Source organism: Dermacentor variabilis, chromosome 4 (assembly GCF_050947875.1).
Source record: "Dermacentor variabilis isolate Ectoservices chromosome 4, ASM5094787v1, whole genome shotgun sequence".
NCBI classification, from domain to species: Eukaryota; Metazoa; Arthropoda; class Arachnida; order Ixodida; family Ixodidae; genus Dermacentor; species Dermacentor variabilis.
The window spans coordinates 2,401,857-2,429,642 of NC_134571.1; the positions used below are offsets into that span (position 1 = coordinate 2,401,857).

At 45.6% G+C, this 27,786-nt stretch overlaps 1 protein-coding gene and 1 long non-coding RNA gene across 3 annotated transcripts in view; both read left to right on the plus strand.

The window, feature by feature from the left end:
* The window catches only part of LOC142578574 (fat-like cadherin-related tumor suppressor homolog), a 512,562-nt gene that overhangs the window by 4,252 nt on the left and 480,524 nt on the right, over positions 1-27,786 (plus strand). For both annotated transcript variants that reach the window (XR_012827230.1, XM_075687953.1), the window contains exons 4-5: positions 34-169; positions 8,715-9,238. Coding sequence is in view for 1 of the 2 variants with exons in the window: in XM_075687953.1 (XP_075544068.1) it covers positions 34-169; positions 8,715-9,238 (660 nt within the window). In the remaining variant the exon portion in view is untranslated. The remainder of the gene's footprint in view (positions 1-33; positions 170-8,714; positions 9,239-27,786) is intronic.
* On the plus strand, positions 9,246-17,841 carry LOC142578576 (uncharacterized). Its single transcript, XR_012827249.1, has 3 exons — positions 9,246-14,150; positions 14,998-15,124; positions 15,333-17,841. It is a non-coding gene; the product is annotated as an uncharacterized LOC142578576 (long non-coding RNA).

Consider the following 27,786-nt stretch of genomic DNA (forward strand, 5'->3'; position numbering starts at 1 on the left):
CTAGGGAGTGATTACAATCGTGTTGTGTTGCAGGTGACCAGCGCCAGTGTGGATGAAAACCAGCCTCCTGGGACATTTGTCACTTCCTTATCAGCGACAGATGAGGATGGTGTCACCTACACTATCACCGGTGGCAATGGCCTGGGCATGTTCAGCATAGACAGCAATGGTGCGCCTTGGGTTTCATAAATCTGTACATGCACAAGCTTTGCCACAGCATGCAACTGTGCGCAGATGTTCTCAGCCTTGCAAAATATTTTTCCCTAAACGAAATTGAGTGCTTATATGGGCCATGCATATGCAGGAGTTTCTTGGCAGATAATTACATAATTTTGAAAAGGAATCCTGGCCTTATGCAACACATATGCATCAAGCTGTGATTTCCTTAAGTGATGTAGAAGCTGCAGGCAGCCTCTGATAACTTCAAGTCTTGTCTGCTGGGCATTTTTATGTACCTGCAAGTACAGGTTTCCAACGTTATCATTGCAATTACATATTTTGTGTGTATGAGTGTGTGATGTGTATTTATTTATTTATTTATTTATTTATTTACAGTACCCTTAAAGACCCCACAGGGGTATTACATAAGGGGGGAAAACATTGCACACTCACAGATAATACAAAAAACAAGAAAAAAAGGCGCAGGTTTATACAAAAGATGCAGTGGCACAAAATGCATCAGAATTTTTGATAGACTCAACGTCTTTCGGCAGTTCATTCCATAGTTTAACAGCTAAAAGCAAAGGAGAGAATTTGAACAAGTTAGTCCTGCAATGGGGTAGGTGTACTTTGAATGGATGATCAGTGTGTTGAAAAATGTATGAAGCAGGGCGGATATGTTCAAGTTGGAAAGTACAAGTGCTGTGGTAGAGATTAAAGAAGTAATGAAGTAAAGAGATGCGTCTATGTTGCTGCACTGTTTGAAGATTCAAGGTGTTTCGAAGGTATGTAATTCTGTTATGTGTGTAATTACTTGTTATAAAACGAATTGCACGATTCTGTAATGATTCCAGTGACAGCGCTAAGTGAGCGTGATGTGAATTCCAAATAGAGGCATATTCCAGCTGCGGTCTGACCAGAATTCTGTACACCAGAAGCTTCGTGTCAGGCGGAGCCATGTAGAGTGTTTTACGTATTAGTCCTAGCGTTTTACTTGCCTTGCTGGTGATGTATTCTATGTACTGATTCCATGTTAAGTTAGTTGACATGATGGCACTGAGGTATTTAAGCTGATTTACCGGCTCAATGGCAGCTTTGTTGATATATGAAAATGGCAATTTCAAGTGACGTGTAGTAAATGTCATTGCCTTGGTTTTAATAATATTAATCTGCATTAGCCACATGTCACACCATGATGATAACGTAGTCAAATCAGCCTGCAGAAGAAAAGAATCGCTAGGTTCATTAATCTGACAATACATGACACGGTTATCTGCATAAAGACGAATTTGCAATGAGATATTATTTGGGAGATCGTTAATGTACAAATGGAATAAGAGTGGGCCTAAGATTTGCCCCTGAGAGAGAGCGTAAACTTTTATTTCAAATCAACAAGATTTGAGTCCGGCGTCTTTTTAGTGGGTCTGGGCACCCGCCGCGGACGCGGTTCCGAGACCTTGTCTCGAAGCGGCTTCCTCGGCTCGCTGGACGGCCCAGAGTTGTGCTGTCAGGTCAGAGCTGAGCAGTGCGGTCATCCAGCGTGACTGGAGGCTGGCGGTGGAAGAGACGGAGGGGTCGGCACTGCCCGACTTGTTTGTTAGGTCCCGACACTCCCATAACATGTGATTTAGTGTGGCAACCTCGCCACACGATGTGCATCTGTTTGTAGTGTACATGTCTGGATACATGGCGTGCATGAGTCTGGGGTTTCTGTAAGAGTCTGTTTGTAATTGTCTGAAGTGTACTGCTTGCGTCCTGTCCAACCTAGCGTGAGGGAATGGGTATATGCGTCTTTGTAATTGGTAGTGTGCCATGATGTCGTGAAAAGTGGTCATACGATCCTCCCATGCCCAGACGTTTGCAGTACCCCGCGGGGGCTCTTCCTCCGATGCTGCTCGGTGAGTCAGGCCTCGAGCAACGCCGTGAGCCGCTTCGTTGGGGGTGCTCATTCCAGTGTGTGCCGGGATCCATAGCAAATGCCTTCGGTTATCAACGTCGGCCTCTCCCTGGTGTATGGGATGTCGCTGGAGTATCTGATACGCCTCTTGCGAGATGCGCCCATTTGCAAAATTGCGAATTGCCGTTTGTGAGTCGCAGATCACGTAAGTAGCTGTGGTTTGTGTGAGGGCCAGTGCTATGGCCGCTTCCTCTGCCGCTTCGGCATGTGCCGTGTTCACGGTGACGCTCGTGAGGTGGTTGCCGTGGTGGCTAGTAACTGCCGCCACGAAACTCTTCCTGTCTCGATAGCGGGCTGCGTCGGTGAAGACCGCCTCCTTGTCGTTAGAGTAACTTTTGTTCATTTGTTGTGCCCTGGCTTTACGCCTCTCCGTGTCGTGTTGGGGGTGCATGTTGTGAGGCAATGGGGGTACGTATAGTTGCTCGCGTATGGGTCTTGGAATGTCTACTTTGACGCCATGTTGCGAGTGGTATGTGATGCCGAGATTTTCAAGTACGTGTCTGCCCGGGCGGGTCTTGGATAGGCGTTCAAGTTGGGACACTTGTTGTGCCTCCACGAGTTCTTCGAGTGTATTGTGTAGGCCTAGTTCCAAGAGCTTGGTGGTGCTAACTCCAGGCGCAAGTCCCAACGCACATTTGTACGCCTTGCGTATGAGCGCGTTGAGCTTGTTTTTTTCCGCAACCGTCCAGTTGTGAAACGCTGCCGTGTACCTTATCTGAGAAATGACGAAGGCTTGTATGAGTCTGATGACGCTGCCTTCGCGCATGCCCGCGTGTTTGTTGGTGATGCGTCGAATGAGCTGCATCGTGCTGGTGGCCTTTGCCGTTATCTTGCGAAGTGCTTCGCCATTGCCACCCTTATGCTCTATCATCATTCCTAGTACTCGGATTTTCTCTACTATCGGGACGGGTAGGCCATTTGATGCCGTTAATTGGATCTTTTTCTTTTCCAGGGGGATGTAGCATTTAGGTGGGCGCCCCTTTCTGACTGGTCTATATAGCAGCAGTTCGGATTTTTCGGCCCAGCAGGCGAGTCCCGTGCCCACGAGGTAGTTTTCTACGCACTGGATGGCCTGTTGTAAACGTTGCTCGATCGCTCCGTCGCTGCCCGTTGTCGTCCAGATCGTAATATCATCCGCGTATAGCGTGTGATGCAGTCCTTCGATTTGAAACAATCGGTCAGGCAACCCCAGCAGGACGAGGTTGAAGAGCATTGGCGAGATCACCGAGCCCTGCGGGGTGCCCGAGCTGCCGATGTTGATTTGCTCTGACTGTAGTTGCCCCACTCGCATGCGAGCGGTTCTTCCCGTGAGGAAGTCTCGGACGTAGTTGTACGTGCGCAGGCCGAGATTTAGCTTGTTTATTTGTCGCAATATGGCATCGTGGCGAACGTTATCGAAGGCCCTCTTCAGGTCCAGCCCGAGGATGGCTCTCGTCGAACGCCCCGGATTGTCTATGATTTGGTGTTTTAGTTGCAGAAGGGCGTCTTGCGTGGAGAGATGTCTTCTGAACCCAATCATGGTGTGTGGAAATAAGTCATTGTCCTCGAAGTAATCCGTGAGTCTATTGAGAAACGCGTGCTCCATTAACTTGCCCACGCAGGACGTGAGGGAGATGGGGCGCAGGTTCTCCAGCTGTAATTTCTTGCCGGGTTTCGGTATCAGTGTGATATTTGCTTCTTTCCATTGCCGGGGTAGCTTGCCGTGCGCCCAACACTCGGTAATGTATTTTGTTAGTTTCTCGATCGACCCAGATTTAACAGCAGTAGGTGAAGAAACAATGTTAACCAGTAAGACAGCCTGCAATCTATCGGTTAAAAAATAATGAATCCAACTTATAATGCTTTCATTAAGATTGAAAGTTTGAAGTTTTACATGTAGGCAGTGATGAACCCGGTCGAATGCTTTAGAAAAATCTATGAACACAGCATCAATCTGACCTAATGAGTGAATAACCGAGCGAATATCTGTGATGAGTTTGAAAAGCTGCATTTCACAGGATTTCCCTCACTGAAAGCCGTGCTGGTTCCGGAAAAGGAGATTATTTACTAAGCGTTGCATGATGTTACTGTACAGAATGTGCTCAAGGATTTCACATGGTATTGACATTAATGATATCGGTCTGTAGTTACCGCAGTCGTCGCGATTGCCCGATTTGTAGATGGGAATGACGTGCACAAGTTTCCAGTCATACGGCAGGTGTTGTCATCTATAGATTGCTGAAAAAGCACACACAGAAAAGTGGATGAGTGTGGAGCAGTAATTTTTAGCAACTTAGTGTATACCATCAGGAGTAAGACTTGATTTATTAGGAAGGCGGTGCATGGATATTAAAACTCCCTCCGGAGCCACACCCACATCCGGCACACTAACACAGTAAGAATGAGGCAAGAGACATGATGGGTGCATTTTCCTTTCACTAGTAAATATGCTGGCAAATGACTTATTGAGTTGGTTAGTGGTCTTGATGGGGGAGAGCTGCTGGCCTGCGTCCTGTAAGTTAGGCTGAGTTCTAGACTTTCCAGGTTTAGCTATTTTCCATAAGTGCTTGGGATTAGTTATTAGAATTCCTGGTAGTGTGGTATTGCAGAATGAATCCTTAGACATTTTTATTTCAGTTTTACAATGACGTGCAATATCACTGTACTTAGCCCAGGCGTCAGCCTTGTTAGTATGCATAGCAGTGCGGTAAGCGAGTTTTTTTCCCTATTAAGCATTTCAAATGCTGGAAAAACCAAGGGCTTTTCAGGCTGGGACAAATACAAAGTTTTGGGATAAACATGTCCCTTACGTGCAAAATTATGTGCTTAAATAGTGACCGGTTTTCTTCAGCAGAACGGCGTCTAAAGGCATGCTCTAAAGGTGACAAGGAATCATTAAAAAACCTACTGATTGCAGAGGTATTTGCTTTAGAATAGCCATAAATATATTTTTGCTGAGTTACTTTCTTGTGCAAATTAGTGCTAAATTGATGATTAAACTGGATTAATTTGTGATCACTGATTACTTCTAGAACATTAGCAGAAATAGTGTCAGGATGCATGGTACATACAAGATCAAAAATGGTGGTGTTGCGTGTCGGTTCCTTCATAACCTGGTGCAGTGAAAACAGGTTCAGAGTGTGAAGAAAATTGTGACATTCCATTTTTTACGAGCTAGAGCTTTTTGAAAACGCAATTATTGCTCCAATTGATTCCAGGGTAGTGGAAGTCTCCTGTTAAAATGATAGGGATGCAAGGAAACCTGTTTTGAATGTTTTCTAATTCAGAGGTTAAGCATACGAAGAAATTAGAATCGGGGACTGGAGGACGATAGCAAGCACCGATAAGAATGGAAGAGCGTGATGAACTGGAGCGTACAATGACCCAGCAGGTTTCAGTGGAAAATAATGGCACAAGCACACTTTCAGAGTGAATTGATTTTCGAACAGCCAGAAGAACACCACCACCACACGCTGTACTTCTGTCTTTTCTGTATATGTTGAACTCAGAATGAATAGTCAGTACACATTCTGGTAGATCACTACTGAACCATGTCTCAGTGCCTATTAAAATGTCAGTTGCACACGTGGTCATAGAACAGATAAGATCAGTGACCTTATATAAAATACTGCGAAAGTTGGAAAACAAAAATGAGAACAAAAGAACGTTTTTCGGCTTGTTTTTAGATTTTACAGGCATCGCCTTGTCATGTCGTTGCGAGCCAGAGGGTTGCGTGGAATGAGATAATATGTTTGCCAAGGGGACGACAGTGCCAGAGGCAGAATCAAAAACGTATGTTTGGCCATTAGCTGAAAGTTTGTCAAACTTGAGTCGTACTTTTTGCCCCTGATCGTGCAATTGTTTTCTGAAATCCCACCACCTCTCTGATTTCACACATCTTAGACGAGAAGTCGTCCTTGAACCACACTTTCAGATCCTTGTGGTCTTTCATTTAAGGCGAGTTTGCGAAAACTTCCTGTTTGCTTTTGAAGTTCAGAAACCGGATGATGATTGGCCTGTTGAAACCACTTTTCGGATGCCCCAGATGATGTGCGTGTTCAATGTTTCCTACTTGGAGATACAATTTGCTTGAAAAGAAATTTCGAACTATTTTTTCTGTTTCATCCCAAGTCTCCATTTGCCCCTCTGGAAGTCCCTTCACCATCACCTTGTTTCGCCTAGATCTGTTCTCTAGGTCATCCAGGGTGCCTGATAGCTAGTCTATTTTTATTTTCAATGAATTAATCGTTGAAGATGTTTCGGTAACAGTTATTTTCAACCTGTCCACGTATTTGGCAGTTTCAAGAGTGGACTCGCGTTTGGCAAGGTCATCAATTTTTCCGCAGTGCCATTCAGATGATGCTTGGTATCCTGTTGGAATTAAACATTTCTTGCATCTGAAGCTTCTAGTTTGGCGAGAATAGCATTAAGGATTTTGCTATCACCGGGACCGGGGTTGGGCTTAATGTCAACACAGCACAACAACAAACTTGTGACAAGGCAAGCAGCCAGAATTATGCCCGCTCTTGGAACAGGGTGGAACAAAAGATAAGTTGTGCAAACATTTGATCGGCGTCAGACGTTTCTATGGTGAAAACATCTGAACATGCCTATATGAGAGTGGTAACTAGCAAGATCGTTGCCCATGATTAGCAATCCCTGTTTACTAGACTTGGCAAGAAAGCAGGTGAGATTTGTGATCAAGCAGTACAAAATCAAGGTCTTTTCCTTAGCAGAAAAAAACGCTCTCCTAGAAGTGAGAGTGGAAAAATTAGGGATGCAGTGGTATGGTTGCAAATCCCAATGCAGACAGTGAAGCACAGTATTTTATCCTGAGCAGGTTGAGAGGAGGAGAGCAGAAGGAAGCGCTACCACGATGATAAGTAAACCACTGCGATGATGACCCACGTGCTGGTTCAGCACACGCGCAATTGTCAGCACAAGCACACGCAGGCGGGAAGTTGTTGTTTGAATGAACTGCAGCCAAAAGGGCTTCCATGCCGTAGTAAGCACAAAATAGTTCGTGCCTGTGTACATCCTGCGGTTTGCACACCTTGGTTAAGCCACAGGGGACTCGGGGGGTATCCAGGTAGGGCACTAGATGGCTGTAAACCTAGAAGTGACAGTGGAAGAATTAGCGATGCAGTGGTGTGGTTGCAAACCCCCATTGACAAGAAAAGCATGGCTGTGTAGTCAAACCTCAATGTATAGACATGATGTAATGCCATAATTTTTTATCGCCAATGTGTATGTGTAATGAGCACGTGCTTATAACAAATAGAAGATATAAAGATGGTATAGTATTTGTGTCGGATGCGATTTCATTATGATGACTGATCGTATTATATATGGAACTTTGTGACTTTCTCATTCCCTGAAGGCTTTTGTAGATGGGAAGTTGTGTTTTTAGGTTGCTTTGCTTCGCTTAGCACATATGAGTTAGAAATCTGGCTGTCCAGTGCCATGCTCCTTGAAACGTAAATAAGAGCAAGAAAATTCGTATCATTAGTTGGGCTCGAATCAGTAATGCAAGCACTCTACTCTACAAGTGCACTGCATTGCCCGTAAAGAGAAAGTTACTCCTTTAGCTCATTCATGCTTCAAACAAGTAACATTGAAGGTTTTAAGAGAAAGAATAAAATCCCTTCTCTTATGGTTGTAATTAAACATTAAGAGTACCATTAAGAATATGGGCTTGACTTGTGATTTACAAGCGCCATTGTGTCGAGCAGAAGAGTATTAGCTGATGACACTGTTGTTTAGATCAAAACAGCAAGGTGGACAGGTTGGTAAGTTAACACCTTTGTAAAGAAACTGTGCAAAACAGACAAAGATTCCAAGTATGAGTGGCATGATTTCCTGATGCACCTTGCATATCTGGCACACACCACGTGACTTTGTATATGTATATGAGATGCTACTCAGAAGTTCAGGGAATTTAAATTGCGCACGTGCAATGGGAGTAGTACACCTTTCCACTTCTAGATGTGGCAAGCAGTATGCCTTGTGTATCAGTGGGCTGATGGCCTTGCAGCTGAGAGGAAGTGTTGTTTTGTTGTGTACTATTTTGCAACACTGTATTTTATTGATGCGATGCATTTCTCTTCCATGAAGATGACGGACTTGCATATGCAATATCCTGCATTGTCATGTAGTCTCCACCCCGCATGGAGCTTGCTCAGACGTGGAAAATTGTAAATGCTAAGCATGTTTCAACATGACACAGTCAAGTTGCTGTCTACTTTACCAATCAGCAAGCCACACCACCATTTATGACATAGACAATAAATAGGCTTAACAGAAGCTTGATTTGTGGCATCGGTGCAAGTAGGCAAAATTAGTATTAATGAGTAAAGGCAAATTAAGGGTCTGGTAGCGCAAGTCGAGGTCACTATAGCCCATTAGGCAGATTAGTGCATTCATTTCCTCTGGCCGTGGTGTGAGCACTGATCTCTGGTGCCCGAATTTTAGAATCCTTCTGTTGTGAATGAGGCCCAAGTGTGCAAAGGAAAGAAAAGGAAGATATAGGGCAAGAGATGCTTGCCTCATAAACATGAATTATCAGGCACCCTTTTGGGGTCAAGAGAGGCTAGTGTTGCAATTGAGTGCTTGCTTGCAGGGGTGGTCCGTACCCATGTGACATTGGATCACGAGGCGTGCGCACACTACTGGATCACTGTGGTGGCTCGCGACCTGAGCCCTGTGCCACTGGAGGCATTTGTTGACCTGCATGTGGCTGTGCGCAACCTCAATGACCAGGTGCCTCTGACTGAACACCCAGACTACGCAGTGAATGTGGCTGAGCACACCGCGTCAGGTGCGGTCATCCTCACCTTGGTCACCCAGGACAAAGACTCGTCTGTGGTTGACTGGCGGCTGGTGGATGATGCGGCTGGCCGCTTTGCAATTGATCGCCGCTTGGGCACCATAACCTCAGTGGGATCACTGGACCGCGAGGCCCATGAGCGACATGTGCTTGAGGTGGTGCTCGCTGATGAAGGAGAGCCATCGCTGTCATCCACAACTCAAGTGCTCGTCACACTCACTGACATCAACGATCATAAGCCAACATTTACACAGCCCTTGTACCGTTTCCGTGTTCTTCCAGGCAATGGCCAAGTCGAGGCTGTCCCCCTCTGCCAGGTTGGTGCACATTTCTGCTAGATTGCATCAAACTGTGACCTCAGGTTTTTCTTGAAGCATCGCAAAAGCACTTGTAACAAAATATTTTTAAGGCGAAGCATTCTTTGCCTCTTGACCCTGCTTTCCTGGTGTTGGCTGCTTTCTTGCGTGACAGGTCACGAAGGCTCCAAGTATCGTAATTTGCTATGTGGTAGCATTGGCCGGCTGGTGATATCAGTTCAACACAGCGCTTTAGAATGCATGAATAGATATGTGCATGCATGTTGACCCATAAATGCGAAGTGCAGCAGCGTTGAGTGGCAGCAAGGAACGCTGAGAAGTGCTTGCACAAAAATGCAAAGTGTAGCAGTGTTGAGCGAAGAATGGCTTGGAAGGCGATTGCAGTGTTTCTCGTAAAAGCAAAGCCAGACAGCATCAATATGAGGTGATGAGGCAGTAGTGGAACTGAACTGTGTCATTTACTTTGAGAAGCACTTGATGAGCTTGGTTTGGTGTGTGTGACTGGCCTTTGTCCAGATGCAGTGCTTGAGTGCTTACACTGAGTAAGGGTGAATTAAAGAATCTATAGCTTTGCTTGTAACTTGATAGCTGGTGAAATATAATGTGCGTTAGACTGTTTCATGTGGTGTTTGCTGGAGCTAACATTCACAGATGCGAGTGAGCAATCTTCTTTCGAGCAGTAGAACAAGTATGCTGTATTTGTGCAAGTTGTGCCACCAGGTAGGTGGTGAAGTGGAAGGACACAGCTTACCTGTCCAAGCTTAGCCTCCGGTTTCTGATAAAACAACCCTTTAGCTTACTGCTGGATTCATTCTCCTTCGTTTATATTTAAGCTTCCCCCATTAATAGGCCTCAAGCTCTATCCTTGAAGAAAATAAGACTACATCACCACTATTTAGTAAACATAAAGATGAGCTGACTTTTAGGTTAAGACTAATGAAAACAATGCATATGCATTCAATCATTGCCGGTACGCATATAAGAAAGCTTAATTTAGGACCAGGTGTTGGTCAATCATTGTAGCTGCTGGCATGATTGCCTTTTCCAGGATGTGTATTCTCCACTGCTGTAGTGCTGCCAGAGTAGCTGTCAAGCTACTGTCAAGAAAATGCAAATGTGGTTGGCAGAGGTGCTCCAGTGGTGATAAGCTCCAGTGATTGATGTTTGTTCTGTAGCCGCATTGGTAAAGGAGTTGAAGCACTGTACTGGCCGCTTGAGTGTTCCCTATGGGCGACATTGTGCGTCATCTGAAGAAGAGCAGGCAGAGACCTCATTGGTGGATGACTGTCATGGTGATGCACTTGTTCATTAAACTGCTCTGATTTGTATGTTGTGAAAATGCAGGTGAAGGAAAGCATCTCGGTTGTTTATTTTCTACACATATGTGGATTCTCAGCAATGCACACTACTATGGTGTTTGTTACTTTTGCACCGTAAAGCTCTGCAACTCATGAGCAATGTAATTCTTGTTCATGAGGTGTCAACAGCACTTAAATAGACACGAATTTCACCTTTTCAACTCTTGGATGTGGATAAAATGTTTGTCATTTTTTCCACTAGTCAAGGACCTCAAAACTACTATTTTCTGAAAACTCATCTTCCACCGAAAATTCAGTTGTGTATTGTCCTTAGAGACCCTCCCCCCCCCCCCCCCGGAGGGGGTATTACATAAGTTCCACATTATGTACGCATCATTAGCTATATGCAAAGTGATCAGTCACATGCTGTTGGAAACAAAGACAGGCAAGCGATATCAACAATGTCAGCAGGAAGGCTGTTGCAGTCTCTAGCTGTTTGAGCAGTGAACGAGGCGGAAAAACGAGCGGTTCAGGCACGCAGGCGTGTGACCTGTGCGGTGAGAGATGCGTGCTGCGGGAACAATGTATGGCACATGATTAAGGGTGCTGAAGAAGAACTTGATACAGCCCAAGACTGGCAATGCGTCGGCGATTAGATAGTAGTGTTAATCAGGGTTCTGCTTTAAGAGCGGAAATACTGACATCATATGAATATTGTAACTGAATGAACCTAGTAGCGCAGTTCTGGACAGATTCAAGTGAGCTGATAAGGCATGTTTGATACGGGCTTCAGATGGTAGATGCATATCCCAGTTTTGCTCGAACAAGAGATTTGTATGCAAGCAGTTTTACATTTTGTGGAGCCTGATGGAGATTACGCTTCAAAAAGCCTTGTGTCTTGTTAGCAGATGATTTAATGTTAGAAATATGTTTATGCCAGGACAGATAATTGCACACAGTGACACCTAGGTATTTATGTGACTCGACTAGTTTGAGAGGCTTGCTTCCGATTTGGTAAAAATACCAAGGGGTTACTGCTACAAGTGACTGACATAACTTTACATTTTTCTGCATTAAGTGTCATTAACCAATCGTCACACCATGTTGGCATGTCGGTGAGGTCTTTCTGCAGGGCTGTTTGATTGGAGGTTCTACGTATAGTGTGATAAATGACAATCATTGGGGAACATTCGGATGTTAGAGGACACATGTGAAGGTAAGTCATTAATATAAATTAAAAATTATAGAGGGTCATGAACCGATCCTTGAAGGATGCCTGATGTTAGTGACACAGGGCAAGATAGGTGATTATATATAATGACAAATTGGGACTGGTTATTAAGAAATCCTATGATCCAATTAAAAAAAAAAATTTGACGTCTCTTGTATGATGTTTCAGTTTTCAGGGATAAATAAAGGCTGTTATGACTTTTTGTTACTTTACTACCACCAGAACAAAGCACCTTGTATGCCTCACTCTTAGAAAGCATCCACAAGAATTCCATGGCTGTCATAATTCATAAAGGGCCTCTGAACAGGCCACATAGCAAATTTTGGTTATGCGCTGAAAGTTATGGGCCCTCTAAGGAGCATTCTATCACAATAATTTTTCAAATTAGTTCATTAATAGCAGATAGAAAAACTTGAAGTTCCCCGAACCCATGATTTCAGGAGGTGAGTGACACCACTAACATACTCTCCACTTGCCCCGTGTAGCCTCCGCAAATTAAATTCCTTCCCTGCGTTATCCCGTACTGGAGCTGGAAGATCGTGAATATGTCATGGGCCCCGCCTTTCCTTTTTTCTCACTCTCTCTTGCGTTTTAACTCGATATTGTTTAAGGGCCCCTCACCAGGTCTGGCCATTATGAATTGGCAGGTGCAGAGCATGCAATGTGCGACAACGATCGTGTCTGCAAAGTATTGCATCGGTACACACCGCGAGAAGATGTGAAATTTCAAACTGAATGCCGTTTTTCCTTCTCGTGGCGGCTGCGCCCCAAGCCGAAGGATGACGTACACGTGCTAGTGCGCCTATGTACATGTGTTCACGCTGTGACGTCGCTCGTGGTGACATGCGACTTCAAGAATTATTGAACCCAACATCTGTTATTTGTGTAATATGTTGCTGGAATATACGAATTAAAGCTTAGAGAAATAATAAACACACAAGCCGAATGTCTGCATGTTTTGCTTTACTTTGCACCACAGCAAGAGAGATCTACTTCTGTTTTGTCTGGTTGTTTTCATGTCGTGCAACCCGCGCCGAGTAACGGCACCTTCGAGGATGACGTAGGCCCTCGTCGGGGCGCGCGAGCGCCCAACTGCAGGCATAAATAAAGTTTCTCCAATCCAATCCAATCATGTCGTGCAGTCGCGCACACAGACACCGAAACTATGTCATTTTCTGCCGTGTTTCTGTTATTTCCTGCCACAAATTTTTGTGGCAGAATGCTCCCTAGAGGACATGCAACAACTTCCAACGTATAACCAAAATTTGCTTTGGGGCTTGGTGAGGGGCCCTTTAAGGGCCCAGTGTCGCAGAAAATCCCGTGTCGGCGTTGGCGCCATTGCCTCTTTGTGAAACATAGTCCTGAACCACGCAGACTGAACTAATTGAATTTCTCTTAGTAAAATGTGCCAGAAAATTCGTAAAGAACAACTTGCACACAACCTACAGACATGATATTGCTGGATTGTAATTTCAATATGGTAAAACCTCATCACACTCTACCCAGCTAAACAGTAGTTTAATTTTTAAAAGTAGTAAAGTTAAACCCCCGACGCAGTGGCCATTTAACATAATGCGTTTTGTATCTGTATAAACCATAGCAGCTTATTGAGTATGTATCGGTTAACACGTAGTGTTTTCACTTTTCGTCACGAAATCACGGCAGTACAGCGGCCCGGCAAAATGAGCCTTAGAGATCGGAACGGCCTCCAAACGCAAACGCGGAGGGCAGTGGGAAAGGTGAAGCCACATCGACATCAGCGTCATTTCGGCGCCATACCAGAGTCGGAGTGTTGTGGCCCGTGTTGTGGTCAGGCCCCGAACACTCTCAAGTTCAACAAATGGTCACAGAGGACGAAAAAATTGACTACGTAGCACTGCTAGAAAAACAGTAATAGTACAAATAGAAGGTTCCCTCGTGAGTGCAATATCTCCTGCTAGAGGCGCCGCAGTCAGTGCAGTTATAACCTACAAACTTCATCCCATGCTAATCAAAGCGTTTTTATTACACGACAAAGAGTACAAAATGATTATTCCTAATTATACAGTGTACTCTTGAGTACTTACTCTGCTTTGTTCTTTTTGCCATTGTAAATGCAAAATAACCCCACGTGATCTCTGGCCTGGATTAAAATTTTTACCAGTACGTTTGCATCCACGGCAGGCATGGATTCATTGGTTTGTACACTTACACTGGTTGCTTAGTTTGTGCTAAAACCAGTTTATTGTGCTTCAATATCATGCATTGTTTAACTTGGGGTGCAGTGATGGGTTTGCGAGGGGAGATGTAGGCCCGAAAACTAGGTTTCGGTCGTCAGCCATGCGAAACACGTCTGCATCGAAAGGGGAGCTGGATTCTGCTGCAACTGACGACAGCAATAACGGTGAGTCGTTTAACATCGCTGCTTGAATTTTTATGTAATACTCGTCTCATTAACTTACAGGCGGAGACAAGTTAACGAATTAGATCCTGCATTACATATGGGCAGTCAGTACCCTCCTTTGCTGTTTCCTAAATAAACCTCTAGTTGCGAGGCCATCATTATACACAGACATGCACGAAAGAGAGAGAGTGCAATATCAGAACGCGTGTCTCAGCTTTCATCTCGTAGCTGTAGCCATAGGTGAGCGAGTAGCCTTATCAATATATATATCTTTTCTTTTTTTTCGAGTCCGCTGGCAACTTCTTTCATCCACAAAACCAAATAACCTTATGGTAAATTGAAGTGAAAGTGCAGAATTTAATGTATTAAACAGTTGCACACATGATAATTCAGTCATATTTCATACCTGTTGGTTCCAAATGTCCGTGCTGTTCCATTTGGTTTACCTGTGGGCAATTATTTTTGCAGTAGTGAAGTGGTGCATCACGTTTGTGCAGAAAAAGAATGCATCATTTCTAATAGCTTCATGTATTTCATGGATTTGCTTGTGAAACCAGCAGTGTGATTTCTAGTGCATGAATGAGTGCACCGACGTTCTCATTTGTTATCCTAATAATACTTAAGCTATTGACATGCATTGTAGTCAGGCGAACATCAATTTTATAGACAGTAGCAATAGGTTTTTAATTAACATGGTGCTTAAGCAACCTAGAACAAACAGTGTACATTTGCATATGTTCTGCAGTCACAAACCATTACAGTATGTATGTCACATCTTTATGCATTTCATATTGCAAAATTGTGTTTTTTTTTTTTCAATTTCTGAGGGTCAAAATTTCTGTTCCAGACATGCAACATAGAGGATGGCACCAGTGTAAAGCAACATACTCCGCACACTAAAGAGAAGCTACTGCCTGCTACAACAAGGACATAGACAACAACAAGGACGTGTGGACTTTTGCTGCTTCTACAAGGTAAACAGCATTGGGTTCAGAAATAAATATGCTTGATATATGCTGTATTGGCTTGCTAGTCTTGAGATACATGTGATTTGTTTGTAGCAGATATGAGTGTTTGTTCGTAGTTATGGTTCATCATAATTGGTTCAAACTTAAAAGAAAACACTGTGTGAATTTGGCTACTCTGTGCTGTACCTCATGGGTTCCTGTTCTGCTCCAACAGAGTCTGCACCACATACATCTTGGTCCTCATCACAGGAGCCCCCATCTATACCAACAGGAAGGAGCTGGACCTGAATTCGCAAGGTTTTTACACCATAAAAGAGGACGATGATCCAGAAGTATTTAGATGAGATATCAAGTCTACAGAGGAGTGTTTCAAGAGTTAAAAGCCTCGGCCATCATTCCACCAGCATGGATATTGGCCGAGTCATCCAGGTACCTAAAATAATAATAATAAAAAAATCTGCTTGTTCAGATGCACCTGCAACCTCTGAACAAGACGGACGACACTGGCCAGAAAAGTTCCATCAGCTTGCCCTTTCTTAATAAATCAGCTTCCTGGCCTTGTCAAATTCCATTTGTGCCAAGTATAACTTTTTTTCAATGAAGGCACGCTTTTTCTTTCATTCCCCATTCTTGTTAGATCTCATTCCACTTCCTCATCCAAACATACACGTCAACTGATTCGTACTTAATACAAGTCAGTCTAGTAGCATAACATATTTGTAGCAGTGTATCCTGGTGTAAGTTGCCATGTGCAATTGCTCTTCTGAAATAGCTGATGCGGCATCGGTGTGTGTCTTGCATTAAATGCCTTTGCACAGTATGCTATATAGCACTTGAATTTCTTAATGTTTTTGGCCTTCAGTCCTTGTAGGGTAGAGTGACCTCTTTCTTAATTGCAAGCCTTCTCATTCCCATATTTAATTCCTAGTCTCCTTCAGGTTTGCTCTTCTTGCACAATAACCCGGGTTTTTGCGTAAGCTACATTGAAGTGATTGATTGCAGAATCTGGTTTCACTGCCATCCCACTTGGTCCTGTTCGCCGCGTTCTGTTTCTTATGTGTAGGAAGGAGCCTGGTCAGTTGCATTGAGAAACAGTCACTCCTGCAGTCTTCACAGCGACAGACTCCAAATCTACACACACTGTGATCGGTACTCCCCGTCCTGTCCTTTGCTGCTGTAGCAGCGTGCAAATTTTGCTTGTGGCCTTCCTCGGCCGTGATTTGGCGTGACAGGCACTAGCATACATGATTACATGGTCCGACGTGTATGAAGTTGATAGCCACGTGGGTGGAAAGGCCTGCAAAAGTGGCTGCAAAATTATTATGTGCACAAAACTGACCATGCCCATATTGAGAGAACGTGGGGAACCAAGTGTGAGTTGCACATTACAGCACGCAAAAGAACAAAATGAAACGTGCAGGTTGGAAAAGCGGTAACGCTAAAATTCTGGGTAGGCCATGTTGCTGTGTTGGCTGTGGCAGCGGATGCTTGCGTCACCCGATTGCTTCACAATGCAAGTTGCTCATCTTCAATAGTGACTGTCGGTGCAAACAGGTGGGACATTCTGTCCAAGCTGCTTGTGCTGCTGTTTGTCACTTGTTACGGGACCACCATGTGCAATGAAGGCAAGCACTATGCCTGTAGTCAGACAGCTGAATGTGCCCCTAAGCTACCTGTGTGCGTGTATGCTCACTGTTGTCATGTGGATCTTAGCCACTCTATAGTGTATAGTCTTAATGTTATGTTAGAAATGTGCTGCTGAAGTGATTTGATTGCAGAGTCTCATTTCAATGCTGTCCCACTTGGTCATAGCGGCCGTGCTACATTTCTCGGATGTAGCGGCCTGGTCAGTTTCATTGGGAAACAGTCTCTCGAAATAGGCACCTGCTCCTGCAATCTGCACAGCGACATAGACTCCCTGTTTACGCGTGCCGTGATTGGTGCTTCCTGTTCGTCCTTTTCCTGCTGCAGCTGTCGGCAAATCTAGCTTGCGGCCTACCTCAGCCATGATGTGGCTTGAATGGAGACCGGCACACGTGATTACATGGTCCGAAGTGTGTGAAGTTGATAGCCACATGGGTGGAAAGGCCTGCAAAAGCGGCTGCTGATGATGCCCACACATTAAACCGGCCATGTCCATGTTGAGTGAAAGTGGGGCACCAAGTGTGAGTGATACATTAGCGGCCCCCTGAAACAACAAAAAGAAATGTGCAGGTTGGAAAGGCGGTAACATTAAAATGCAGGCTAATGCTTGTTGCTGTGCTGGTCGCCGCAGCAGATGCCAGAGTCTCACAATTGCTTCGGAATGCAAGTTGATAATCTTCAACGCCAACTGTCGGTGGCAACAGGTGGCACACTGTTCAATCTGTTTGTGCTGCTGGTTGTCGCTCTTTACCAGGCCATCATGTGCAACGCCGAAAGGGAGCAGTTTATGAGCTCATGTTATGATTCCAACGTATCTCGACATGCAATGCCATTTATTTCTGCTCTTGAATGAGAAGGTGCACTGCTTGTCTTCTGCCAATAAAGTCGCACGTCTGTTCAGTCGTGGCTTGTTTGTATGGGTGTCTGTAGAGGCTCTTTTGTCTCCTGGTAATTAGAACACACCAGGTAGGCGGCAGCCAAGGCACTGACGCAAGCCACAAAGCCAGGAAGATGAGCACGGTGTGCACTGGCGTACGCTACCGCTGGAAAGCGGCCATATTGAATTTTGCATTTGGTGCTGGCATGCGAGAGGGATCTACCATTGACTACGGTGTGTGGCGTTTGGAATGTGAAGGAGAACTTGGTCGGCAATGCTGCTGCGACTGTGAAGATGCGTTGGCTACGAGATTTGACTTTTCGAGGTTCGACTTTTCGCCATAGTTGCCTCTGTTATTGCCGAAGTGTCGCCTAACAACAGTGATGAGGATGACATGGAAAGCTACAGCACAGGCAATTCAGGCCCGGCAGTGGCAGATGCTGTGCGTCACGTACCGTATTTACACGATTGTAAGTCGACTCGAATGTAAGTCGACCCCCCCATATCGCTTGACCGGAAAAAAAAAAAAAAATAGAGCATACCCGAGGGCGCATTCGATAACGAAAATTTATTAGTAGCTGACATGGTCACTCGACTACTCGTCTTCACTAGTGCTGCCATCGTCATCGTTGCTGCGGTCCCACAGCGCGTCGTGGTCCAGCGAAATTTCAAATTTGGCAAACGACCGCACCAGGACATCTTGCAGAACAGCAGCCCACGCCAAATGCACCGAACCACACGCAGCCATCACGGAGGCTCTTTTGACAGGTCCGGTTGGCGTAATTTCGCAGTCTTCTGCCGCCAGCCACTCGTACTCACGGCGGAGCAGAACCTTTAAATTAAGGCGAAGGTCCGGGCTTGTTTCATGACCACGTCGCACTTCAATGGCAGGGACCGATCACGCATTTCAGCGACGTACGCCGCAAGCTTAGCCTACAGCTCCGGAAAGCGTCCAGACTTCGGCACGTGGGAAATTTGTCACTTGCCGTCACAGGGTGAAAATTCCGCTTCGCTGCAGTCGCCACTCTCGCACCACCCATTTAGAAACATCGAAATTGCGGCCCGCTGCGCAGTGATTTGTTTCTTCGGCGTAAAGGATGGCAGCCCCCTTGAACGCTGCTGTGAACGAGTGCCGAACAATTAGTGGGCCTGCAGCACTCATGACGACTGGGGAAGCATAGAAGTAGCACGTAGCCGGCAGTCAAGTGGAACGCGTCAAAAAGTTGGTCAAACCAATTCCAATGCCTTTAAACAGAGAAAGAGAAACCCGCGAGCGGCGTCTGCTCTTCTATGAACTACCGATACCCCCCGCAAGCGCCGCCGTTCTGAGGGTGCCGCCGCAAATGGAAACAGCGGCGCTTCCATCAACTATCGACACCCCCCCCCCCCCCATAAGTGTTGCATGCACTGTAAGACTCTCCAAATGTTGAAAAACCCTTCCGAAAAGCGAACAAACACGCGGGATAGCAAAAAGATATGGGTAGGGCCATAGAGCAAACATAAAATTGTAACTACGTTGTAGCTCTTGTTTGTATCGCTTTTTTTGGCGCGGCCATGTTTTGGTTTCGATTGTAAGTCGACCCCCCAACTTCAGACTTTCAAATTTTAAAAAAGGGGTCGACTTACAATCGTGTAAATACTAAGCCCCGTGCGGGTGGTTGCAGAGAAGAGAGGTCTGGTGGAAAAGCTGGCTGGTAGCTTCAGCGAGTTTGAGGCTGTCGTCGTCTCTGCTAGCCCGCCGCGGCATCAAACGAAAATAACATACTTTTGTCGTGCAAAGTGACTAAATACTGCGTGTTTTCTGCCCTTTTATCGCACTCTCTCATAGTTATGTTCTTGACAGGTAAGTGGGTGATCTCTAGCTATTTCGGTTAAGCAGTAGTACTATTTAATATGTACTTTTTCTGACCTCCGGCCAACTACGGTTTAACGAGGTTTCACTGCATACAAGAAAACATAATTCTGGAATGTGGAAACCCCATTTCCAGCTGCCATTTGAGGACAGTCTTAGTGGGAGCGGCATGCCCCACTTGGTTCCTTGCAACACTATCCAGATGGCACTCGCCTCCATGGCAGTGGCAGCACCCGCCGTGGGGGAAAGAAAAAAAAGAACCAGAGCGCCCACCTTCATGCATAGCGTTCGTCGCCAAGGTTTCCAGGAAAAAATTAGTTACATAAGCTTCAGTTGCCTGGAAGCATGAGAAGCAGTCGGGGATCTTTGAATGCTATTGCGTTCCACTCTTAAAGGCAAAGCTTAAGTGTCCTCCAAATTTTTTGCCGAGTGGCACACTACCGGTGACAGTCTCACGTGCGAGCTGTTGCGTTTGTCTTGGTTCGTGCAGCAGACAATTTTGTGCACTCTGCACAAGAACACCTGATTAGTGGTATAAGTCAGTGCCACAATCGTGAGCACCAAGACAGATGCGAGAGGATTGCAGTGCTGGAACACAGTAGAAAATGACATAGTTTCATTCTCTGTGCACACGACCACATGACGTGGGAACAAGCTTTAATCTCTTGCTTCGGTGTGAAGTAAAACATTAGCGCACAGACATTTGGTTTGTATGTTTATTATTTCTCTAAACTTTAATTTGTATATTGAAGTAACACATTAAACAAATAACTGATGTTGCCTTGAATAATTCTCGAAAGTTACGTGTCACTGTAAATGATGTCACAACATTACCATGTACATACTTAGGAGCTCTTGTGTGATTGACGTTTACTCTCCGGTTGGGAGTGCGGCGCCTGCGAGAAAGACAAATGGCTGGCTTGAAATTTTAGTTTTTTTTTGGGGCATGTAAGGATGTAATACTTAGCAGACACGATCGTTAGCCTGCATTGTATGCACTGTGCTTGTCAGTTCAAAGTGGCCAGAGCTGATGAGGGGCCCTTTAAAAAAAGTTTGAATGTGTCTGGCTAGGAAACATTATTTCTGCATTAATATTCATTGCATCCTTGTTTGTAATAAGTGTTCAAGACACTTCAATAACTCGATAATTAGCTAAGAAAGATTTATGTATTCAAGAGATTTGTGAAGCCTCATCTAACAGTATGAGAGGATACTAAAAAACAAAATGGATTGGCATTGCATGCTTCTTCATGATTGTAGTGCAGTGTCTCCCACTAGCTGGCTGTAGTTAGAAACATTGTACAAGTCTGTAGGCAATAAAACGTTATAAGGTGTAAGCTTGGGCCAGTTAATGATTCAGTATTGACGTGACTGCACATTGCAGAAGTTGAGGGCAGAACAAAGGACACAACACAGGCACTGTGTTGTGTCCTTTCTTTTGCCCTTGTCTTTTAACTTTGTCAGCAACAGCTGTAGCAAGTTCTCTTGGTTGTCCTGGCATAGAGCACATCAATGCCTTGTGCTCGCAGAGTACTGCAATGGCATTATTTATAGCCTCCTTCAAAGTGCGATTCATGTGCCTTCTTCTTGCAAGGAGTTGAATAAACTTCTCTCATACATAGAGAATCGCTAAAAGCTGTCCAGTGGGTAGATGAGTCCACTGCAGTCTTGGTGCTTTATCAGTGAGCCCAAAGGCTTTGTTAAAAGGCTGATGCACTCCTCGCATTCAATCTTGTATAGCTCTTGCCAATTAGCTACCGACCATAGCCAGTGCTACAACATCTGAAATAAGAAGCAGAGGCTTTTCTTGGTAGAGCCGCCCTGTGAATTCTTCTATGTGCAGTGATGCTACCGCTATGCTAATTGTGTCGAACTGTGTCGAAAGGCAAACTCTGCTACGTCATCAATACTTCTTTTTCGGTGAATTGGTTCATCTTAAAACATGTGGGTAACAGCGCAAACAGACGACCACAAGAAGGGAGACACATACACAAGAGCTCTGACTTTGTTGGCAAGGATAGCGCACCTTGTATATGTCAGAGTGAAGCAAGGGAAATGAAGGGAAAAACATGTCAAGGGTGATAGGGTGCCAACAGTGCAAGCTTAATACAGCCAACAAAATGCAAACAATTATTTTTCTTTTTATTTGAAAATCGGAACCCCCTACAGCCACACCCAGAAGATGAAATTCAGCATCAAAGAGAGCAAGGGAAGGAGTGCTAAAGCACTTGCTACCAAATTTTCTAATGTGGTAGGCTTCTAAACTGATGCGCCTGGTCTTGTCACTGCTCTTTCCTAGAATCGTCGTCTCTTTAAACCGGGCTACACAATCCGTACACTTGCTGACATGTGCAATTAAATGTCTGTATTTATCATATAGTTCTCAGTTTTTGGGCATGTTCCCTTAAATGGACATTGACACAGTGACCAGTTTCGCTGACGTAAAACATCCCGCATGAGATGGGAATGCAATACACCGCTCCAGTGGAACATTTAACAAATGGCGGTTTGTGGTTCTGGCATTCATGTTTTCTGGCGTTACAGATACGTGGACACAACTTTCGCAGCTTATTGGGGGCAGAGGAAAAAATTGGCATGCCGTGCCTACTTGCCACCTTCTTAAGATAGTGGGAAAGTTTATGGATATAAGGGACCACCTCTGGCTTAGGTGCCTTCTGTACTTCCAAACCATTGTACTTCCCAATCCTTGCTTTAATTTTTGAAGAAGGGTTTCTGAAATGGCAGTCAAGACTGAGACGGGGAACCCTGCAGCCAAAAGACGGCTTACCTGCTTAATAAAACGGCTTAATCTGATGTGGGCACGATTATTGTGGCCACTACATCCCGCTACATTTCAGCAAAATATACAAAATCTGTGGGCACTCTGCGCCGAAAGGGTTGCTCATGGTTTCAAAACATGAAACTATGCCTTCAAGTGCCATTTTACCGCACCATCTAAAGTGGAATTGCGTGGACCAGTGGCTACATTAGCTCAATGGTGGGCCGAGTCAAGGGATGGTACTGATGTTTCTTCTGCTGGTTGCTGCCTTTATTTAATACCTTCCACCCCGACGCATGCGGGTTGCTTAGACAAACAGACAACCTCAACTTTCTGGCAGAAGCAAGCAATTGTACTGGCGCTGAGCCAGACCCCACACTCCTGTATGACTAATGTAAAATGGTTACTGAAGTTTTGAACTGTTGTGTCTGCAACCTTGTGTGCTGGGCGTAGATGGTTGGCAACAGGGACATTCCGGAACAATGACTGCGAAAGAGAGAGCGTGAGAGTAAACTTTATAGAAAAGAGCACACAAGCATAGGTAGCTCTTCTGCTGTAAAGTATGTGGTCCACTTAGCTGCCCTTCTTGCTCGGTTGAGCTGGTCCGTCGAGTTGGAGCTGTTTCCCATTGCCGTGTGGTGGGGTGTGTTGAGTATGAGCTGTGGTGTGCTTGCACAAGCCCATACCATGTGGTAAAGCGTTGCGCATTGATCACAGTGTGAGCATTTATAGGAAGACAGCGCAGGGTGTATGGTGTGGTAGAGGCTCAAGTATTGATGTGTTTGGCATTTGCAACGGTGTGTGCTGACGGCGCCTTGCCACTGTGAGCAGGTTCAGTGTAACCATGTAACCCAGTGTACTGTGAAGCTTGTGGCTTCACTAATAAAGTCATAACAATTGGCAATGAGGCAGAACCACCGAGATGGCAGCAACAGCAATGACAGGGTTGGGCTCCGTGGGAGAATTCACGCCAGGCTTCGATGAGGCTGCATGGGCTTTGTACGTACTTCGAAGCAAATGACATAGCTGTGGAAGAAATTAAATGGGCTGTGTTGTGCACAGTATGTGGGCCAGTGACATACGCCGTCAGTGAAGGGCTACACCGACATTGTCAAGAAGCTAGCTGTCCGTGCATTTCAACGCCGCACCATCCATCACTGTGCAAAAGTTTCAATTTGGCAAGCATGGCCAGTGGGCAGGCATCGCAGATTATATCGCCGAGATTCATTGACTGTCAGAGCACTGCAACTTCTGGACTACCTTGGAAGATACGCTCCGTAACAGGTTGATCTGTGGCGTTTGGGATGGCTCCTTGCAATGGCGGCTTCTTTCTGAGCCTGAGTTAACCTTTGTGGTGGCTCAGCAAAAAACATTGGCAGCAGAACATGCCCACAGAGAGATTGAGAAGATTTGTGTGGCGATACCGGCAGAGCTATACTGCATTCAAAAGGCAACGGAGGCGATGCGAGATGCAGTGAAGCCTGAACCGGACAGCAAACAGCCGCCCGGCAATAAGTGTTTTCACTGTGGATGACATTATGCACCAGACTTATGTCCTTTTAGGCATGTGCAATGTCACTATTGCAAGCAGCGTGGGCACATTGTGAAGGCTTGTCGGCAAAAAGCTCAGCGCTCTTCGCCTACGCCCTGGACGGAAGGCAGCAAGCAAGCGAGTCAGTGCCACGGTGACGGGACGACGAACATGTAAGGTGTCTTCTAGATAGCAGCTGAAGACCTCACATTCCATGTCTGTTGAAGTCATTGGACAGCCTCTCGGGAGGGAAGTTGATTCCGGAGCTGTGTGTTCTACTGTCAACGAAAGGACTCTGTGGCGACTGTGGGTGTTGTGTCCAAGCACAAGCTTCAGGGATGTGAGTTGCAGCTTTATACTTATAGTCAGCAAGAACTCAAGGTGGTAGGCTCAGTGACAGTCCAAGTAAACTATAGGGGTTAGCAGGAGTGGCTACATCTAGTCATGGTCAGGTGAGCAGACGTGAGCTTGCTAGGCCGGGACTGGTTCACAGCTTTTGGGATTGAGCTGAAGGTTCATCAACTGAGAATGGACAAAGTGAGCCGACACACACCCCTCACTAATGTGCGAAAGAAGGACGCAAAGGTTTTTCAACTTGGTCTCGGGAAGAGCCAAGGGCCGACGGCACGTGTGGAAGTGCTACCAAACGCACAACCCCGATTTTTGAAGCCCTGGCCTGTTCCCTTTGCTCTGCTTCCACAAGTGGATGAGGCCTTGGATAAGCTTATTGGGCAAGCTATTCTTGAGTGTTTCCGACATTCCCTGTGGGCCCCACTGATAGTCACTGTAGTCAAGAAGGATGGCAGTATATGAATTTGCGGAGACTATGAGATTGATTTGAATCCTGTGATCCGTAGGGAGACATACACCTTGCCTATGGCAGAAGAACTGTTTGCTAAGATAGTGGGCTGTTCGAAGTTCTCCAATCTTGATTTTGATCAAGTGTATCAGCAACTCGTTGACAAGGAAACTGCTGGTCTTTTGACAATGTCAACTCATTGGGGACTTTTCCTGAGTAACGTGTCTGCAGTTTGCAGTTGCAGTAGCTGTTGCTATATTTCAGTGACACAGGGAAGAGCTGCTTCATGGTCTCGAAGGTGTGCAAGTCTATTTAGATGACATCTTGGTTGGCAGCAGGGATGAAGAGCAGCATAATGCGTGTCTTGAAGCAGTGCTACAACATATACAGAATGATGGTGTGCAACTGAACCAAGAGAAATGCGCCTTTGGCATGGATGAAGTTGAGTTTCTTGGGCAAAAGTCAACGGGGCAACGATCCAGCCAACTGAGGACAAGGTGAGGGCTCTGCATGATGCGCCAGAACCAAGGTGCAAGAACGATTTGCAGGCTTTTCTGGGAGCCTTGAGCATCTACAACAGGTTCCTGTCTGGAGCTGTGCCTACCTTACAGCCCTTTTGCTGGCTGCTTGATAAAAATAGCAGCTGGAAATGGACAAAGCAAGAAGCAGAGGCTTTTCATCAAGCTAAGCATCTGCTGCAGTTGTCGACCATCCTTGCCCAATGCAGTGTCCAGAAGCCATTATTACTGGCCTGGAATGCTTCACCATGTGGGCTTGGAGCAGTGTTGAGCCACCTTGATGATAATGTATATGAGGTGCCAATAGCCTATGGCTATTGAACAGTGACAGCAGCAGGGAGGAACTATGCACAGATGGACCGAGAGGCTGTGGGCTTTGGTACTAAGAAGTTCCACAAGTTTGTCTACGGCTGCCATTTTCGCAGAGTGACCGATCATAAGCCTCTACTGGGATTGTTGACCATGCAAAGCCAATGTCACACGTTTTGTCACCAAGGAAGTTGGGACGGTTGCTAATGCTGTCTGCATATGACTGAACTGGAGTACAGGCTTGCGCAAGGCTTCAGAAATGCAGATGCCCTTAGTCAACTGCCTGCAGCAATAGAGACAAGCTCGACTGAAAAAAAAGCTGGGTGAAGTGTGAATGCTGCAGACGGCGCCTAAAATTGCTTAGGATGCCTGCAAGATTGCTCAGTGCATTCGGAGTGACCCAACCTTGGCTAGAGTTTAATGCTGGGTTGTAAATGGTTAGCCTCATGGAAAACTACAGGAGGAATGTGAGTCATTTATTTGTCCCTAGCACGAGCTTTCAGAGTACTGTTTCAGGCTTCTGTGGGACAGCAGGGCGGATACTCCGATCCAAGCAAGAAGTCATGTTTTAGAATTGCTACACAGCATACATCCTGGTATTGTGCGCATGAAAGTCCTGGCAAGAAGCACCGTCTGGTGGGCAGGAATTGATGCAGACATTGAGCAAAAGGTGCAAGCTTGTCAGCGCTGTCAAGAGACAAGGCCAGAAGCACCACGTACAAGGTTGCATCCCTGGGAGTATGCGAAGAGCCCATGGTCCAGGATCCACATAGACTTTGCAGGACCATTCCAAGCAACCGTTTTTCTTGTGGTGGTCGACATGCACTCCGAATGGTTGGAAGTACCTCCTCTGAAATCCATGTTATCATGTTGTGTTTATAAGTGTATGTTTATGTATATATGATTTATTTATACTTTCTCGTATTGCTGTTAAGATTGTGAATTATAACTAGCAGGGATACTAACTAGCCTTGAGCTAGGGATTCAAATGTCCTGTACAACATTTCCTGTGTGCTTTTCCTATTTTGAATAAACTTCAACTGTGTGCCACAAGTTGCATGCATTGTTTGCAGTGCACAGCATTCTAGACATAGCGGTTTCAGACAACGGAACAGCACTTTGTTCAGAGTTTGAAGTGTTCATGCAAGGCAACCAGATCCGACATGTTAGAGTGACACCTTATCGCCCATCTTCCAATGGACAGGTTGAATGCATGGCGCAAGAGACCAAGCCGGTTCTGAGACACATGAGTGATGGAGACATGGCCACAAAACTGGCTCGCTTTCTTTTAAACCAGGATGTTTTTCCACACAACAACAAGCAAGAGTCCTGCTGATATGCTGATGGGCAGAAGACTTTACACTGCAATGGATAACTGCATCCAGATCTGCTGGGGGAGATTACGGATGAACAGAAAAGCTGGCACAGCAAGGCAGCCAGAAGGTGTAGTACTCCGAGTATCAACAGCCCGTGTTCAACCGAAATTATTTGGAAGGACCGAAGTGGGTCCCTAGTATTGTATGGGACCTCTGTCGTACATGGTTCTTAGCATAGACGGTCATCCTTGGAAGCATCATGTTGATCAGTTAAGGAGTAGAGAGTAGAATAAATACTCTGATCAACCTCTAATTGTGTCGCGAAATGAGACCGTTGACCAGCAGCTGTTGCTTCCGGAGCCTCGTGAACAATCTGAGGAGCAAACTGTGCCAACTGAGGTTGACACCACGGAGGAACCAGTGGCTGAGCCACCCTTATCACCACCCGTCTCACACCCAGTGAAACCATCCGAGGCATTCGAGCCGTATGAGCAGCGTGACCGTCTTCAGTGCATCAAATGATGGCCGAGCTACATGAAGGACTACGTTGGCTAGGGAGGAAGAGTGTTATATCTGCAACCCTGTGTGCTGAGCATGGACATTTGGCAACAAGGACATTCTGGGACTATGCAACGGTGTGTGTGCTGATGGTGCCTCACCTCTGTGCATGGGTTCGGTAGTGTGGTATTGCCATGTAACCCAGTGTACCACGAAGCTAGTGGCTTCACTAATAAAGTCATAACAAGGACGCTGTATGGTGTCTCACTCGATTTTTGTACATAATGTGCACATTGGCGCAGACATGGCGCCTGTGGACAACTTTTCCGCTATTCAATATGTCGCCTATCTCCCACTTTCCTTGGCATGGCGATTTCACGGCGTAAGGATGGCCTATGGCCGCTACCAAGATTGTGGTTGACTCGCCACCAAACAGCAGCTTTTGCCGTTAAATACTGGTGAAGCGCCACTGGTTAAACCTTGCTGTATTGGACGTAGCTGTGACAAAAATCCACTGCCAACTGACACGGTGGCGGCCAGGTTGT